Source organism: Lycorma delicatula, chromosome 2 (assembly GCF_047948215.1).
Source record: "Lycorma delicatula isolate Av1 chromosome 2, ASM4794821v1, whole genome shotgun sequence".
NCBI lineage: Eukaryota > Metazoa > Arthropoda > Insecta > Hemiptera > Fulgoridae > Lycorma > Lycorma delicatula.
The window spans coordinates 8,022,252-8,041,182 of NC_134456.1; the positions used below are offsets into that span (position 1 = coordinate 8,022,252).

The window sequence follows — 18,931 nt, forward strand, 5'->3', positions numbered from 1 at the left end:
ATGATTTGTTTTGGTGTCCTTGCAAACTTTCAGCCAGATCATTTGTTAGATAAATTAGCTACAGCCGATTGAAAATAGAAACCTCTTTATACAACTGTTATGAATGAATTAACAGTTTGATGAACAGTAAATCCAGGCTAAATACTATAGGGTTCCTCTTCATTAAATTAGATGTAAAGGAATGAGTCTCAGCCCAAAAATTTCAGCTTAAAAGGCGTTAGGTGTTTACTTTTTCAGTAATGATGTATCGTCAGACTAACAATAATCCTTGCAAGAATTCAATTAAATGTGCTTTTGGGATGTTCGCTGTCTCATCAGTTTGCTTATTGGTGATAAGTCCTGGTGATAATGGTTTGTCAGAATTTGATTGTTATAATGTAAAGATAACTATCCTCAAATGTGATATCAAGTTGATTTGATAATATTATACATAACAAGAAATAATTAAACAGACAAACCTATTGAAAATAAAAAGATCAGATAACTTCACAAAAAATACAAAAGAGTCAACTTTCGTTACCTCATCTCCCTACACAGGTAGCAGAGATATTTAATAAATTTTTTCTGGCATTTCAGACAGTAATATTGATTCATTTCAAAAAAAGAATTAACCTTGAGCAATTTTTTCAATGAATCGTTTTAAATATAAAAAGTAAATACTCTTTGAACATTGTTGATATTCCTGCAACTATTTTAAAATATTTGGTTTCTATTGTTATTCCCCTTACAAGTTTAATTAATGAATTTTTTAGTAATTAGAGTAATTTGTAATAAGTAAATAGAATATTTCCTAGCTGTCTAAACACTTGTTTTAAAGGTGGTGACAATAATCCTACTGTGAGTTTGTCGTACAGGACGCTTCTCCCAGTGCTTGATAAGGTGTTTGAGATGGTGCTGTATTTGTGGATTAATGAAAGGTTAGCCTCATGAAATCTCTTGATGGAGGACCAGTATGGTTTCAATTTGGGAAAGGTACAGAGGATGCAAAAAGTGATTGACATCATTACTAACTCTTGACTCTGTGTATGTCCTGGTTATACTTTTGGATATATCCAGGGCATTTAACAACTTGTGATGGCCCTCTGCCTCGTATCAATTACAATGGCGGGAAATTACAATGTACACATGATAAGAACAATTCTTTCTGTTGTAACTCTCTTATATTCTTAAATAAATGATCAGTTGAAATTCTAGTTCTGATTTTAAACATCAGTCTGTCTTATTATTGAAACCAGAAATCTGACCACTGAACGTTGTTATTCAAATTTGTTCAAACTGATGATCATGATGCCAATTTAGGATTCTGAAAATATTGTACTACTTTTTATTTACATGTTATTTTAACAAATTTTTGTCTGTTTACTTATATGAATTACACTGCAGTACATTTCTACAACAATTTAAATAATGAATGAACCTAAATTACAGGATGAAATTAAGGTACTGTACTGATGTTGAGAAATCTGTCTTAATAGATAATTTTGAACAAAGGCGCTGGATACGAGTTACTCCTCGTGAAGAATGGAATTTTTATTGGTAAATTAAAATTTTCGTACATCATATTTTTAAAAAAAATTGAATCACAAGTTGGATTTAATTAAGTTTACATACTATGGATTATGATCTCTATGATTAATTTTATAAAAAATAAATAAATATTACTATTGATTAATTATTAATCACAAATCAGATCAAACTGAAAGATAACAAATTTATACATACTTGCCTCCATGATTTTATTTTGTATTTAGCATATGGTTTTTGTATTTATCCTATCATGCTAGTCTAGGGGTTAACTCATCATCACAAATAAACAGCTGATTTTTTAAGTCGAAGGTTCTACAGTTCAAATCCTTGTAAAAATTAGTTGCTTTTATATGAATTTATTAGAAAAAGGTTACCAGTGTATTTTGGTGGTTAAGGTTCAATTAAACCATACATTTCAGGAATGGTCAGCCTGATTCTGTACAAGACTACATCTCATATATACGCCATTCATATCATCCCCATTTCATTGGAAGATGGGGGACTGCTTATTGTTCACTAGTTTTAACAGATTGTTATATTTACATTAGAAAAAAAGGTTATTTGTAACTCAATCTCTCCAAAAAAAAAAAAAAAGACAAAACTAAAATATTTAATTTATTATTTTTCAGTATATTACATAACCTGCCTAACAATAAATAAAATGAATTTTAATCATAATTAAAAAAGAACAAAAAAAATTCATGATCTCTCAACCTAACTGCTTACAAGCAAATATGACATGAGAGGAAGATACTAGGTTAAAACCATTCAGGTACTCTAATTCATAAAATATAGGCTTAAAAAGAATAGTCATCTGATATTTATAAATTTGGAAATTGCATTTGATGTTGAAGAGTAAAAATAAATTTTTAAATTAAAAAATAAATTGAATTAAATATAAGGAAAACATATCAGTTATACATATATCAGTTATTTAAATATAAGAATATTTATTTAAATTTAAGAATGAAGTAGCAGGGATAAGTGTATAAAACATTGATTCAGAAAGGAGTGACAAAAGAAGCTGTATTATTTATCCCTCAATTGGTTTTCAATATTTTGAAGAAGCGATACAAAATTTGAAGAAAAATTTATGAGTAGCATAATCATTAAAGAAGTTAAAGAAATATTCTACAGTTCATTTGGCATAACGAAAAATGAGTTTTATGCAAAAAGAGATCTCATAGAATCAAATATAGAGAAAAAAATTTCAAACAAATTCTTGAAATATTTGTGATTATAGAACTTAATGGTAATAAAACAGGTACCACATCAAAAACATAAAGGAAAAGAATCAGAGGCCTTGGAAATATAGGACAATAGAAAGATACATTATTAAAGATTAGAAAGGTTGATAAAGTTTAAGATGAAGATTTCTTAAAATAAATAGAAGAGAAGAGACTTTTGTGACAGAATCTTATAAAGAAATGAACTTGGCTAGGTTGTGGGCCACATATTAGAACATCCACATTTATTTGACTGGATAATTAACCAAAATTGTAGTGGCCACAAACTATAAAGGAAAATAAAATGATGATTGCAAGATGCAGTATTTAATAATTACATAGAGATTAAAAGATTAGCACCGAACAGAAAGCATTATCGAATCAAATAATAAATATCTGCAAAGATAAAACCTAATTTCATCATCCATCCATGGAATAATTTGGAAAAATCAATTACAACTTAATATTTTGTAATTGTTTAAATATGAGTTTATATGTGTATAAATTTTTAGTGAAGGCAGAACGAATGTTGAAGATGAAGACCGCAGTGGACGACCATCAACCTCACGGACAGATGTTAACTTGACCAGGGTGCGTGAAATCGTACGATCTGATCGAAGATTATCCGTGAAAATGATTGCAGAAGAAATCAACATCGATCGAGAAACGGTTCGTCTAATATTAACTGAAGATCTTGGTACGAGAAAGATTTGTGCAAAAATGGTCCCCAAAAATCACACACAACAACAGCGAGAAACACGGAAAAATATGGCAGCCGATATGTTAGAGCAAACTGAAATCAATCCAGATTTGTTGAGCCGTGGTGATGAAGGTTGGTTTTTTTTCAATACGATCCAGAGACAAAACGCCAAAGTTCGCAATGGTGCTCAAAGGGATCACCCAGACCAAAAAAAGCTCGCATGTCAAAGTCAAAAGTGAAATGCACGCTTGTGTGCTTCTTCGATTCCACTGGAATTGAACAGTTAACAAATATTTCTACGAATAAATTTTAGAACGACTTCGTAAATGAGTAATTCGTGTCCGTGCCAACATTGCTGATAATTGGATTCTGCATCACGATAATGCGCCATCCCATACTGCTCTGTCAATACAGCAATTTTAACCTCAAAACAAATTTCAGTACTACCACAGCCACCTTATTCACCAGATATCGCTCCGTGCGACTTTCTAGAAAAGTCAAAATGGCGGTCAAGGGACACCATTTTCAAACAACACAAGATGTCCAAAAAGCTGTGACGAGGGTCTTTTAGGATATTACAGAAGATGAGTTCTAGAAATGTTACCATCAATGGCAGAAGCGCTGGAATAAGTGTGTGCAATCAGAGGCGAACTACTTTGAAGGAGAACACCAAACATGACTAAAACGGTAAGCAACATTTTTTTTCACATTAGTATCATTACTTTATTGCCGCACCTCGTACATTAATTTTGTACCATTAATTTAATTGATTTACCATTAACTAATCTTAATATTGGTTGATTTTAGTTCAACCGTTTGAAACATTTATTGTTTCAAAACAATTGAAATTATGTGGTATATACATTGTCATATTTTATTTTAGGTTAAAATAATACTCGCACCGCTTTTTGATTGGATTCCCTCCAGATAGATTTTTTCCCTCTAGAATTGGGTATTTTAATAAAAAAATAAGTTATAGGCTACATAATTTATAGTTATTTCATCCAAATAAGATCTGATGTTGAGAAATAACTGGCACTATAAAACTTTTCTTAATATTTCTATATTAATGACTACAGTAAATTGTTAGTTTTTAATGTTAATTTTAAAAATAAGTTCTTTGTTGTAGGGCATCAGTTCAGACATGCCATATACTTTTCAGTGCTGGAAGTCGTTATCGTCTCAGTGACTGTCAGTAAGTTTGCTAATTTATTTGATTTCATATTTTTTCTTATGTTATGGGCATCAATTTCAATTCAATTATTACATTTTTTTATAACCAATTTCTTCATAAATACTTTATACTCTGATCCGTTTTCAATGATAAAAAAGTGGGCTGCTGTATCTAAACATGATCGTACATTCTCATTCAAGATTATCAATGCTCGGAATCCTCAAAAACTTGTGTGACTGATGAAATCATCTTAAAATTCACAGTGTCGTATTAAATGATCATCTACTGAAGGGATGTGAGCTTGCAGACATAACAAACATCTTGACAGACTATGCCCATTACATTTTTCACTGTATTTTATATATGAAAAAACTTTCTGCTTGATTGGTGGTGAGTTTATTAGCTCAGTACAGGTGTTAATCACCTGTATTTCAGTGGCCTATGCAACTGTATATTTGGGTAAATAAAGAAAACAACATAAAACCGTTTTTACTTTCCCTGACATGCTTGACGTGGGATACTTATAGTTTTTGAAGATGCCAATGTTGTTTTGGGACACAAGTACAACCGTTATGGTTATGGTGCTTAATATTCATATAATAAATTTATTTATCTGTAGGTAATGAAGTATATTGTAAATGATGAGACTGATAAGCCAAAATTGATAGTCAAACCCCAGGACATTTGGTACATCCATTGATTGACATATCAACTAAGCTAATAAGATGTTAAAAAAGATTTTTTAAGCCAAAATATTTTTGAATTGTTAGTAGATGTGCGAATCTCTTAATAAAATTAAACTCAACACTAGACGATTATTTTTTCACATTTAAATTACATCTATAAGCATCACATGTACCACTTCATTTTATGAGCTTTTTGTTTAAATCTATTTGGAATTAGCCATTTTTGTAATGATAACATTGAATATAATTGATCGTTTTTGTTTTCTTAGAGCAGTATATTTACTATTGTTTATTTTTAACTGACTTTAAAAAGAGGAGGTCAACATGAATTTTTTTGCGTGTTTTAGGATTAAGTGTTCAATAAATGTTGAAAAATTGTATTGTCTACACAGATGATCTGATCTGAAGACATTTCCAATTTTTTTGTCTTTGTCATTAAATATTGTTGAATTGTTACAGTGAACTATGTGCTATATAGCTTAATGCCATTCTGATATTCTAACTATTTTCACGCAAAAATTAAAAAAAGATAAAAAAATAAAAATAATCAGAAAACGTAGGATAAAAAATACATGTTTGTTCAGTCCAGAGAATATTTTTAATAACTTAAATAATTTTTTCCTCATTTTTATTAAGTCACTTGTTTGTTTCTTTTACATTTCTTACCAAATACTTCTCTTTTCATATGGTATTATTATTTTCTAGGCTTATCCACATTTTAAATAAAATTAAAATATGTGAAAAACATTTGCATATTATATATACATGCAATTTGTTCTGGAATGTATATTACATATATTTATTAGTATGCAATGAAGTGTGTCTAAAAAAAATAAATAAGGCTGACTGACAAAAGAAACCACACCAACAAATAAAACATATAGTACCTTTTTAAATTATGTGATCTTAGAGCTAAATTAAAGGTTGCTAGTAAAAATTTGATCTAGTGTAAATTTTATCTCAACTTCAAAAGGTTAAATTGTAACACAATATTTTTTTTTCAGTTTTTAAATGTATTTTTTAATTGTTTAAATTGTATTTATATTTCATATCAAGGTCAGTTTAACTTGTATTTTTTTCATTTCATATTTGTAAAATAAATAGTGGAATTACAAGTCATGTGATTGTACAATTTTGCACAATAAAAGATTAACATTTTTCAAGTCTGTATGGTGTGATGCTTGTAGAAATTATGACATTACAAAAGAGAGAACAAAGGTTAAACCTGTTTTTAAACTGTCAGTATGTGGTGTAAAATTGATCAGTATGGTCTATAGGTCATGTAATAATTAATCTTTGAAAGAAAGAAAGAAAGAAAGAAAGAGTTTTTTATTACATAAAAATAATTAATATTTTAACAAATTTATTAATGTTGTATATCTGATGAAAATTTTATACGTTCATTAATATATTTCAATTCTGAATATGGTAATGTGTATTTTAATTAATGATCGTATGTAATAATCATCATTTAAATCTCTGCATGTTTACATTCTGGTCTCAAAATTTTTGTATATGTAGGATATTCAATAAATATATATTTTAGTAAATATGTTTTTATGAGAATTTAAACCTGAAATTTTCTAAGCTTCAAATTTCTAAAGATAATATTATTTTGTTTCTTAAGGCCATAAAAATGTATTTTCTTTGCAGTAATTTTTACTTTATCAACTTGTGATCTTTTTATTTTCCTGGCTACGTACAGAGTAGCGCACGAAATGACCCAAAATTTGGTTTTATTAAAAAATATTTATTTGAATCACAATACAGAAAAGTAAAATATAAGATGTTTACTACATACCTGGAGACTATGTTCTGCTTATCACATGTTCAATATGAGCATCATCACGTCTAGCAACTTCTTCAACATGAACTCCTATGTTGTTAATAACTAGACAACACATTTCCTCGGTTATCTCATTACACACCTCAATGATCAGCAGTTCCATCATTGTACAAGGATGTTTAGGGAAAATCTTTTCCTTTAGAAATCCTCAAAGAAAATAATTACATAAATTCAAATTAGGATGTTTGGGAGCCAGTCTGTCCACATGCAAAACGATTAGGAAATCGGTTTGAAATGACATTTGAGTTTAAAGTTTCATGCAGACAGTCTAAAACAACATTGTGTGCGGTCTGGCTTCATCCTGCTTGAACCACTTGTTTTCTAATTAATACCCTTTTACAAAAAGCTAAGAAACAAAATTATTAAGCAGCATGTTTAGATAATGTTCACTGTTCAAAAAAGAATGGCCCTATTACCCCGTGACTTGAGATAGCGTAATTATTGAAGCATGATGCATCTTTTTATAAAGTATGTGTGGATTTTCAGAAGCCCAAAAACGCATCTTTTGTTTATCAACAACCCTGTCTAGTTGAAAACATGTGCCTAATCTGAAAATCAAACATTGTTCAACATACTTCTTGGTTCACAGCCCGTTCGGGGAATGCCATATTTTGATGGTTGTTGTCAACTGTTAATTTAGGCAACAGTTATTTTGTACAAATACAAATACAAATTAGTTTTTAAAATTTCTGCACATATCACCTAGAAATCCCAACTTGTGCTGTTGCTTTTCTTGTTGATTTGCCTGGGCTCTTCAGTAATGTGCTCTGACAGCTTCGACATTCTGTGGACCATGAAAATTGGTAGGCTGTTCGCACTTACTCTCAAATACTGAACCATCACTATTAAATTTTTAAAGTCTTTAGAAGTAAAGTCTGCATATTGTTTTAAATGAGGGCGACCACCAAGTTTGAAAATTTGTGTTTGAAACTACCACACTTTTTGTTTCATTAAAAAATAACACAGTCTATACGCACTGTTCAACAGTCAGCCTTCCTTTGTTAGCCATTTTGGAACGATACACAAACAGCGCACTCAGAAAGAGAAGAAACTAATATTCATGAACTACATCTTACCCCGTCGGGTAAGACACCCACCATGTGACAGTTGTGGTTGCCATGCCACCCCTTTTGTACCTAGCCCTTATGGGGTTTGCTGGAGATCATCTTCAAAACTTCGGCAAAAGGCATCTTTTAGCCTCATTCATGCCTCAGTCAGGATGCCACTGATGCAAATGCCACATGTGACATTCCCATTGATGTACTACTACCCCTTAAAAACAACAAAACACTGCTGTCACTTTTACAGACATAAAACACATTATAATTATTAACCTAAACAATTTTTGCCAAAAAATATTGGATCAGTTCATGCGTTACTTTGTAGTTGTACTATATAAAAATATATGTTAATAAGATCAAATTTTCGGTTTTTGCATGACTCCTAATCAAAAAACACAATTTTAGCACTTAAAAATTTCAGAAGGATGTTTGTACCTACGTCAGCCTGCTTTTTTGCTTGATATTCCCAGGCTGGATAGACCAATTTGGATGAAATTTGACATGATGGTTTTTGATAAGGGGAATTGATGAAATTTAATTTCAACCACAATTGTACAAAGGAGCAGGTAGATTCAAAGGTATGGATGTTGTGTGTTACATATTTTGAATTTATACTCAAAAAGTTAGATAAGTATTTTCACACAAATTAAATACCACTTAGGTATGTAAGATACTTTCTGATAGCGTTTGGTCTTATTCAAACCCTCATAAAGGATTGGGCGAGAAACAATTTTTATTTTTTGTTGTTTCTAGACTCAAAGTTACATTTTTGTACTAATTGGATGATTTCATTAAATTAGAATGTCACTTTGGTTGTGTTTTGGGTAATTTCATTCAAGGGTGGGAAATAATAAACCTAATTTTTGTTTTGCTTGATATCTTCAGTCTAGACAAATCAGTTTTTCTGAAATTTTCTACAATGACCTCCGATTATGGGTCATTAATGCAATGCTATTTTTTTTAAATTGGTCAAGGAGGTGGGGGTGGTATGATCACCATGGGTTGTGTATCTCAAAATTTTACTCAAAGAATAGATTAATATCTTTACATAACTCTTTACTTGCTTAGTTATACATGTTTACTTATCTAACTCTGTCAGCTTTTACTGAAGTGTGTGAGTAACACTGGCTACATACTCATTAGAGGAAAATATAAATATTGGATGAAAAACAAAAGCTGGCGGATATCAAGCCAAAAAGCAGGCTGAGACATAGGTAAAACATTCTTCTGAAATTTTTAAGTGCTAAAATTGTGTTTTCTGGTTAGGAATCATGCAAAAACCCAAAATGAAGATAAGAAACCAACAGTGAAAATTAATTGTCTTTTTTTGTCTACTTTATACTTCATTATATACATCTTACTCTTTCTATGTAGATCTGTTTCAAAGATCATGATAGCAGTTGGAATTCCAGGCCCTCGTTTTCTACTTAAAGCAAGAATTCCAGAAACCAGAAAACAATGAAAAATGTTTAGACAAAAAGTTATGCAATTTTTTACAAGAATAGATTTTGTTTTTACTAAAACAATACTCAAGTGAAGAAATTTCATAAAGTAATTTTTAAGAAGATTGTGTCTCCTGAGATATCTTGAAATCATATATAGCCCTCATATAAATACGATAAGGGAAAATGAACTTTCACATTTCATCATAAATAGATAAGTTGTTCTGAAATGACAAAGAGAAAGACAGACAGTTTATATGTGTGGAGTATACTACAGAATGTGTTGATGATTAACAAACCTTTTGAAAAAATTAATTTATCATTTTTAGACCAAACCTCTTTATAGGAGATCATTCTTCAAGCTACCCCTCTACAACTTTCCATACACATTGAATTATTACATTATAATTTTTTCTTATTATGATAATTTCCAACAACTTTAGTGTTCTTTAAGTATGTGTATTTTCTATTTTAGAAAGTATAATACACACCCCAGTCATTGCCATATCTTGCAAAATTGTTAAACTCTTGGGTGTCGACCAATAAGAAAACTATGTGTAGTCAGATTTAATCATCATCTGATAAAAACAATGTTTTTGCTCAAATTTAACATGTTGCCTCAATTGGTGCTCATATTCCACAACATTTTTAATTTATTCATTATCAACATCTTAATTTTCATTAAAAAATTGGCATAATTTATATAACTGACATAATACACATAATTTATATAGTAATTCTAAACAAAATGTTACCCAATTGATACTGGGTTGGTGTTAAATTTTAGAATAAATAAAAATATATAATTTAATGAATTTTTTATGGTTTGTAGTTTGTCCAACATTTTTTATAGTAGCCTGTTGTTTCATTACAACGTAACCACTATTCAGTGATGTAACAAAAATCATAAATTCTATGGACTTGTTATTTGAAAACTCAGTAGCTAAAATTTTATTTTAAAAGTGATGTTGCTTTTAATGTAACTCTGTCAAAATAACCATCAAAAAATCCATTTAAATTTTTCAAAGTCCACCAATGAAAACTGCAAATGATTGTGTAACTTTCCTAGCTTTGCTTTTGACAGAATTTTATTTCAAATACATACTGGGTTTTTAATTATTAGTAACCTGATTATGCAATATTTAGAGTACATCTGTGAAAAAGATCAAAATGTTCGGTAAAAAAAAATTTAGGTTCAAGAGAATGTATCAGAAATCATAAAAAATTCAAAAATTTGTTAAATTATAAAAGGTTTTTGAGATTATTAAGTCAGGTTCCATAAGACCCCCTTCCTTTAAAAAGATCCCATGTTGTCTACATTAATATTAGATACAGATAGATTTTCAATATTGAAATTAAAATTTTAAAAATTAAGTTTAGGTCTCATTTAGCTTTCTTGTATTTTTAAGCTTAAAGTTTATTTATTGGAGTAATTCTTTATTTCAATAAGTTGGCCTGATTTGATATAATGTTATTCAACAAGACCATTAAGAGAAAAATTATAGTTTACTAAAAAAAAACCATATGGGTATTGTGATATCCCTGTGATGGGGCAGGAATAGAGTTATAACTGGGAAAGTAAAAAGGGTGGTTGGATTAAGTAGGAGTTTTATATCAGTATGTATGTGCAACTCTACTTTGGAATGAAGTACAAGACAAATGACTCCAGTAGGAGGAAATCTCACGATTCCTCATGGGAACAGATACATGCCCATTTTGTCCACAATAATTGATTTAATTTATTCTATTGTTGTCAGGTTCTAATTAACACTACTAATTAACACCTAGTGCTTTGAATCTAGTATGCTGCAACATAATTAACTCTTCATACTGGATATTTAGTGATTGTTATTTGATTCGCTCATGCACTCACTTGATTATCATTAGTGTGTACTGCATAATGCATAATGTTTGTTTTATAAAGAGTATGATGGGAGCTTATTTTTTGAATCCCATTACTGAGCAATTATTGCTGTTTGCATGGGTTTTGTGTTTGTTACTCCTCTATTCAAGAGAAACAATGTGTCTATATGGTATTGTCACAACTTACTCGTTCAATTAAAAATTCATGCCTTTACAAACTATATTGCCCCCAATAATAAAAAGATTACAATATGGTCTGCTTCCCTATAATTTTTACATTTCCACAATCATTGTTTTCTTTTTTTATGCATTCACTTTTGATTGAGTAATATAAGTCAAATAAATATCATACAGTAATGAAGTTTTTCTGGAACTTACCACACCCAATGTCAGAAAAGTCACTTGGGAGTATCTCAAAACATGTTTAAAAAGAATATGTAAAAATGAGTCATGAGAGTCATTTTACTATCAGTTTCCACAAGTAAAAGGTTGGAAGGAATAAGAAAATATTTTGTACATTTTTCAGTACCTATAGCATAATAGTTTAATGAAAAGGTTCAAGTAGTATTGGAGAAGCAAGAAGAGGCAGCCATCAAATAATGTGTCTGTCTGTTATTTGTTGAAGATTATGCATTAAATTTGATAATTTATGTTATTGTAAAAGCTCTTGTATTCATAAAAATCAAATATTTTTTAATAATCTTTATTCTATATATGTGTTTTTAAGGATTATTAATCATTTTCCAAATCATTATGAGTTAACAAGAAAGGATGCATTAGCTAGGAATATACGTCGTTATCGAAAAGATTTAGAAAAGGCACAGAATATTTTTGCAGTAAAATACCAAGATGGTCGTTATGTTTATTTGGATTTTATGCCTGATACATTTATCCTTCCTGCTGGTAAGTTATAAAATCTTACTTCTATTCTCATTTTCTTCATTGATTGTCTATTCTACATTAATAAGAAACAAATATATATTTATTTATTTTATTATTCTCCTGAGAAGAGTATTTTTGGCATATTTATAACTATATATTTAGTCTATAATAAATAAATGAGTCTTACGTAAAGTGGTTTTCTAATTTATTGTTTCAACCGAATTTACTTTCCTAAATATTACTTAATTAAGGAACAGTATTCATTTAGATGTGTATTAATTGGTAGGAGATAAAATTATAATATTATTATTTTATTATGATAGTATGAAATGAAAATTTATGTTAGAAAACAAAAGTAATGAAGTTAGGAAATAATAAGCCAGTGAATGTTAACACAAAAAAGGAAACCAAAATAGAGCAATAGGTAATAAAGAAATGGCATTTTAACAGAAAGAAACTGTTATTATCAACTTGGACTTTAAGTGTTATATGAATATATCTATATATATAGAGATGTGAAGCAGAGACGTTATAAAAAGAGAAAAAGTGGAGGCATAAAGAAGATTTGAAAATATGAAAACAGGCAGAGTGAAAAATGAGGTAACATGAAGAAAGAATGATAATTGAAACTTAATCAGATCATTTCTAAATGAGAAAGTAACTTACTGGAAGAGATCATAAGGAGAAGGATTGATCAGAACAGTGCAAGAATGATCAATAAAAGTCTACAGAAAGCTAGGCAGAAACAAAAAATTAAATTCCTGATATGAAGAACTCAAAACTTTAGCTGGAAATAGAAAGGATGTGGTTGCCTGAAACAGATGTGGTTGAAGGGGCATACCTTAGGTCAGAAAACCATATGATGACAGTTTTACATGTTTCAGATGATTTGCAGTAGTACAAATTTTTATTATTTTATTCTGATATTTTTTTTACAAAGTAGTATTAAAATTTTATTTCTTATTTATTTATTTTTAAACTGAACTAAAGATTAGATGTATTGATGATTTGCTCTAACGTTACAATTTTACAATTTTTTTTGGTAGATTACACACTCTTTGTAGAAGAATTTAGGAAAAATCCAATGTGTAAATGGATTATGAAACCATGTGGTCGTTCAAGAGGTGTTGGAATATTTTTGGTAGACCGTTTATCTCAGATAAGGAATTGGAGAGATGTTCATCATCCTCTCAACAGTTTTGATTCATACGTCATATCAAAGTAATTGTCAAGTAAAATTTTTATTTTTATGATTTGAGATTAACTTTTAAATTAAAATTATGTTATTATTTCTGTTGCCCAGATGTCAAACAGGAAATGACAAAAAAACTGTTTTCTGGAGGATTATACCATACGACAGAATGTATGTTTAAGTGTTTAAAAACACAGTAAAAATTTGCTATATTTAAGGAAAAATTTTTTTATTATGCTGCAGAATGGGCCACATTAGGTTTAGTATTAGCAAGGGAGATGTAAACAAATTTACAAAATAGATTGTCTTTTTATGGGATTGAAAATGATAAAATATTTTTTTGGGCATTTATATGTTTTGCATGATGTGAAGATTTTAATTCATGATGTTATGCAATATATTTCTTATGAGAATAATATATTCTCATGTCATACGTGATTTTGTCTTATTTTTCTCTTGTTGGAATGAAAACTTTGGAATCCTATAACTAATGTTGTATTAGATGGAATTTCGCGGACTTTGTATCGTTTTATGGAGTTTTTCCTTGGCTAATCGATTTTCGATGATACTATGGATGCTAACGTTATCTGAATTGATAGTGAATATTAAGATAAGTTTTTCGTGCTTTCTTTGTCGGAGGGAAGGTTTTAGTGGTATTTACGTTTGAAAATTTTAATTGTGCTAGTGATTTGTGTTTTTATTTATTAAATGGGCAATAAAAAAAGAACTGGATGTACAGTTTTTAAAAAAAAGAGTGATTGTAGGCAAACAAAAACAAAGGTTATGCACAAATAAGCTGATAGTAGTGCAATGTAAGAATCTGGATCAAAAATAAAGCTTCAGTCTAATTTAGAGTTTTATGAGAATAAAAATGATGAAAATCAATATGAAATAGTTGATATTGGATTGCTGCAAAAAGCAATAACAGATATGGTGGTTTGTAAGTATTGTTTACACAAAACTTAAAACTAGGGAAACAAGTGATTGAAGGCCTTTCTACTTAATACCTAAAAAAAAGAAAAGGTCCAAACGAATAGAATAAAATAACTCTAAATCGAAGCACAACCACTAAATAAAGAATTTCCTAGATTTTAGGTTATTTTGTAAATATTGTGGCAATAGTAAGCAATTTTAAAATAGCCATTTAAGGTTGTAAAGCAGTATGACATTTAGTATTAGTATATGGGTTGCGTACTATAAGAAGGGGTACATTGCAGCCAGAATTCTATGTGAAATAATGAATCATATGGTACCACCATCTAAATATAAAAAGTATGAGAATATCTTATGATCTGTGTGTCACCCTTGATGGCTCATGTCAAAAAAGCGAACACACATCATAGACTTGTATCACTCACATCAGTCGCTACAGGTTCTTGATGTTTGAATCATGACCAAATTCTTTAAATGCCCTAACTAGGATAATAATAAACATTTAGAGAAGTGAGAGCCAAATTATGTAGGAAGCATATCCTGCTATTACTGAAAGCAAGCCAAATGGACAAGATGTAAAAATAAAGAAGCTTGAATGCATTGGTTACACCCAGAAAAGATTAGATACATCTCTGAGGAATTTAAAATCGAGGATAAACAGTTTCTCTCAGATGGAAAACCATCATCCGGTAACAAGAGATAAATTAAAAATTAAGAAACACCTACTCCCCAAAAAAATATTGCTGACCAACATTGCTCATGGTTCCATTGTGATTTTGTATTACACTAGCAAATACTCAGTTTGAATTTTGAAAATCTGAAGATTGGTTGCGAAGATATAACAATATTGCTGAATAACCACGATCTGATAGATTGAGAGTACCTGATGCACGCAAAAGTTAGTCTTCAACCTAACAATTACCCCGTTTTAATTTTTGAAAATTGGACGATTGTTTGCATAGATATTGTAAAAGCACCTAATTACACCTCCTAAAACAGCACCCCAGAGGCACCCTGTTTGTTACCAACTGATGATTGGTCTAGCCTTGCACACACAGACTTCACAGGAAATTCATTGTTATTCAAACAAACAGAAATTATTCAAATTTATTTAATTTTATTTTATTTAACATAAATTTAATTTTATTATTTTGTAATATTATTCATTCGATTATCAAATCATTCAGTTCAAATCCAGCTCACACAGTAATAGAGGCTCACTGTTCACAGCTCATTAATTCAATTCATTAAAATTTGCGCTTCAACCGGCAAATCTCCACTGCTATATACATATATAGTCTTATGATAGTGCCAGTAATGTAAGGATAAAAACGTATCATACATGTAAATTGGTTCAGCCATTCAGCTGCTACGATGGAACAAACGTACATACACTGTAAGTACATTACTTTTTGGGCAGTTGTGTAAAAACTGAGCACTGATGCAGCAATCCAGAAATTAACTTTTTGCGTGTTAGCTACCTGTGGAAATGCACACAGTGTTTATTCAATGAAATATTCTATAGGACTGAATTTTACCATATATTTTCATCTAATGAAGAACACAAAACTTTCATTATTTCAGACCTGCTGCTAGTAACATGTGGTGTAAATTTCATTAGAATAAATGACTGGAGAGAAATATGAACACCCACAGCATTTCTAACTGCTGAGAATTATAATGCAAAAGATAAACCCCAGTTTTGGGATGTCAACTCCTATTTTATTCTAAAAGTCTCTGAAGGGCAGAACACAAAATCCAAATGAATCATTAAATAATGCCATTTGAACTCGGCTGTCAAAGGAATCATTTGTTCAAATGGAAACTTTACAGCTTGGTGTCTATATGATAGTTGTAAGAAAAAGATAATGCTAATAATGGAAATGGGAATAAAGTCAGGAAAAATCAAGGTAGCCGCTATGAAAAATCTTGACAAAATGCAGTGTAGAATGGAAAGCATCAGAAGTTGATGAAAGTTAGAGAAAAGAGGACTTAAGCAAAAAAGGAGCCTAGAAGAATTATATGAAGGTCAAGAGGATCCAGATCAATCCTCATATAGTGGAGGTCTTTACTAATAAGGCAAGTAAATTAGGAGATAGAACACTAATTTTTAAAAAAATTAAATTTCAATCTTTTTTCTAGTGACTGATAGTCACTAGATCTGGTTTAGAGATAATAAAAAATATTTTTTTTTTACTGAATTCCTGTAAGTTCTGTTTTTGTTTGTTTTTTAATTCAGTGCAGCTTTTCTCAGAAATAACTGAAGCTAACATAACCAAATTTGAAGCGAATTTTCAGCATACTTTGGGCTAGTGACTGACGGGGTTTTTTAAAAATTTAATCTAGAAAAAATATAACTCTTTTTAATGTTTTTCCCCTCTACCAAAATGACTTTAAAATAAAAATGAAAGTAAAAATGTTATCTCTAAACCCTCATATCACTAGAAAAAAGATTGAAATTTAATTTAAAAAAAAAAAATTAGTGTTCTATCTCCTATGGTTCTTGAAAAAACTTGGAAAAACTTATCGTGATGTAATGTAGGTAGTTATGGTGCCATTTGGTAAAGCAGAATTATATGACTGTCCTTTTTTTCAAACGAGGATAAATCATTCCTCGCAACTAAACTTATTTTAATGAAAATATGTAAAAAAAAATTTGATATTTTTTTCCAAAGTTAGTAATACAAATGTATGCACCTGATGCTAATATTGATGAATATGTATTTTACTGTAGTAAAGTAAGCAGGTTTTCTCGATTGAAAGGTCAGTATATTGAAATTCTCAATACTGAAAGAACTCTCATGAGACTTTCCTCACAATCAGTGGAAAATAAATGTATAGTTTGTAGTTGGAGACTAGTCAAAAGTTGTAGCAAATCATCTGCATAATATCATTTCCAATTTGCCTCTTCAAAACCTATAATTATAACAAAAGCTAAAAACAATAATCTACTTGTTGTTATGTAAATAGTTTGCTTCAAGGACATTTTAGAGAAAGTTGTAGGGATTTATCAATCTTTATTACTTTAAATCAGTAGTAATAATGAATCAAGTAGCCCTTTAAAAGTGTTCATGAAGATATTACGGTGAAGAGGTTTACAAAATTACCTTATTTTTTAATTATTTTTTCTGACTGATGAATTAATTCCCCACAGAAGCTTACAAAGAAGCTTGTATCTGGGAATGTGAAAATGGAAATTTGTAGCATATGAAAAATTCCATGCCTGACCAGGATTCGAACCCATGACCTCCGAATAAAAGGCCAAGACACTACCACTCTGTGACTGAGATCGGAAATTATTTATTGCTGATCTTAAAAGTTTAAGCTTTTTTTATAAATAGATGTATTGAAATAAATTCTAAGTTTCTGTAATAATTTTTAATATTAAAATGACTTTTTTGATTATCTAAATTTAAAAAAAAAATCAATAAGCCTTTTCTTCCAATGGGTCAGTGCAGCTGCAAATAAGGTTAAGTACAACTGAATAGCAGTAAAAAAGCAAAAATGCTTATTATATTTCTTATTTGTACAAAAACTATTAAAGCATGTTTTTTTTTAGTATTTTTCTAAATTAGAAAATTTTATTATGTCCATTGTCGCACTTTGCTTTCACTCATTGAAGTTTCACATACACATTACTTATTCTCGATGAATTTCAGCTGCATTACACCCTTCAACCTAAAGAAATCGAATTACCGCACTCACTTTACACTTGGCGGGAGATGCTATTGTTGTAGACATGTTTACGTGGTAACTAAACGAAATGAAGCGGCGTGATTGAAGTCCATATAGAGATGTTGCGCAACACATATACGCAAAGGTTCATCCGATTTTTGCGCGGGTTTTTATTTCACAACTGATCGGACCTTGAAAAAAAAATAACCCTCGTACATATGTTTTTTAACTTTTTTTTTTTTAATTTCATCATATTGCTTTATTAATAATTAGATACTAACCTTTGATTGTAAAAAAAAAATATAACAATGAATAATATTCAATAATAACAATACAAAAAAAGATATGAAGTTAGATATCAAAAGTTATTAGTGAAATAAAATTTTATATATTTTTCATTTCAATTCAGAAATTTTTACAATCAGAAGTTAATAATTATAATAAATCAATATATTTAAACTGAAAAAAGTAAAGGTTAAATAAAAAATATGTATATAAAGTCGGATTCGGACCGATGTGTACATGATGAATGGAATTGATACGTTCTCACTTAAACCACATATCTACTTGAGCAGTGTGAAACAAAATTGAAATTTTTAGGGCATTTTTCTTGAGTATAATTGAATAAAGTGTGTTAGTATTTTGTAATGAAGACACATAAATAGTGTGTACTATTCACACACACAATGTAGTTCAAATCAGTGTTCTGAGCAGTGCCTTCCCT

At 29.8% G+C, this 18,931-nt stretch overlaps 1 protein-coding gene across 1 annotated transcript in view; it reads left to right on the forward strand.

The window, feature by feature from the left end:
* The first annotated feature begins 242 nt into the window (after window positions 1–242).
* The window catches only part of LOC142319827 (polyglutamylase complex subunit TTLL1-like), a 36,448-nt gene continuing 17,759 nt past the window's right edge, over window positions 243–18,931 (forward strand). Inside the window, exons 1-4 of the mRNA XM_075357500.1 lie at window positions 243–409; window positions 4,583–4,648; window positions 12,253–12,428; window positions 13,454–13,628. Coding sequence (XP_075213615.1) covers window positions 243–409; window positions 4,583–4,648; window positions 12,253–12,428; window positions 13,454–13,628 — 584 coding nt within the window. The remainder of the gene's footprint in view (window positions 410–4,582; window positions 4,649–12,252; window positions 12,429–13,453; window positions 13,629–18,931) is intronic.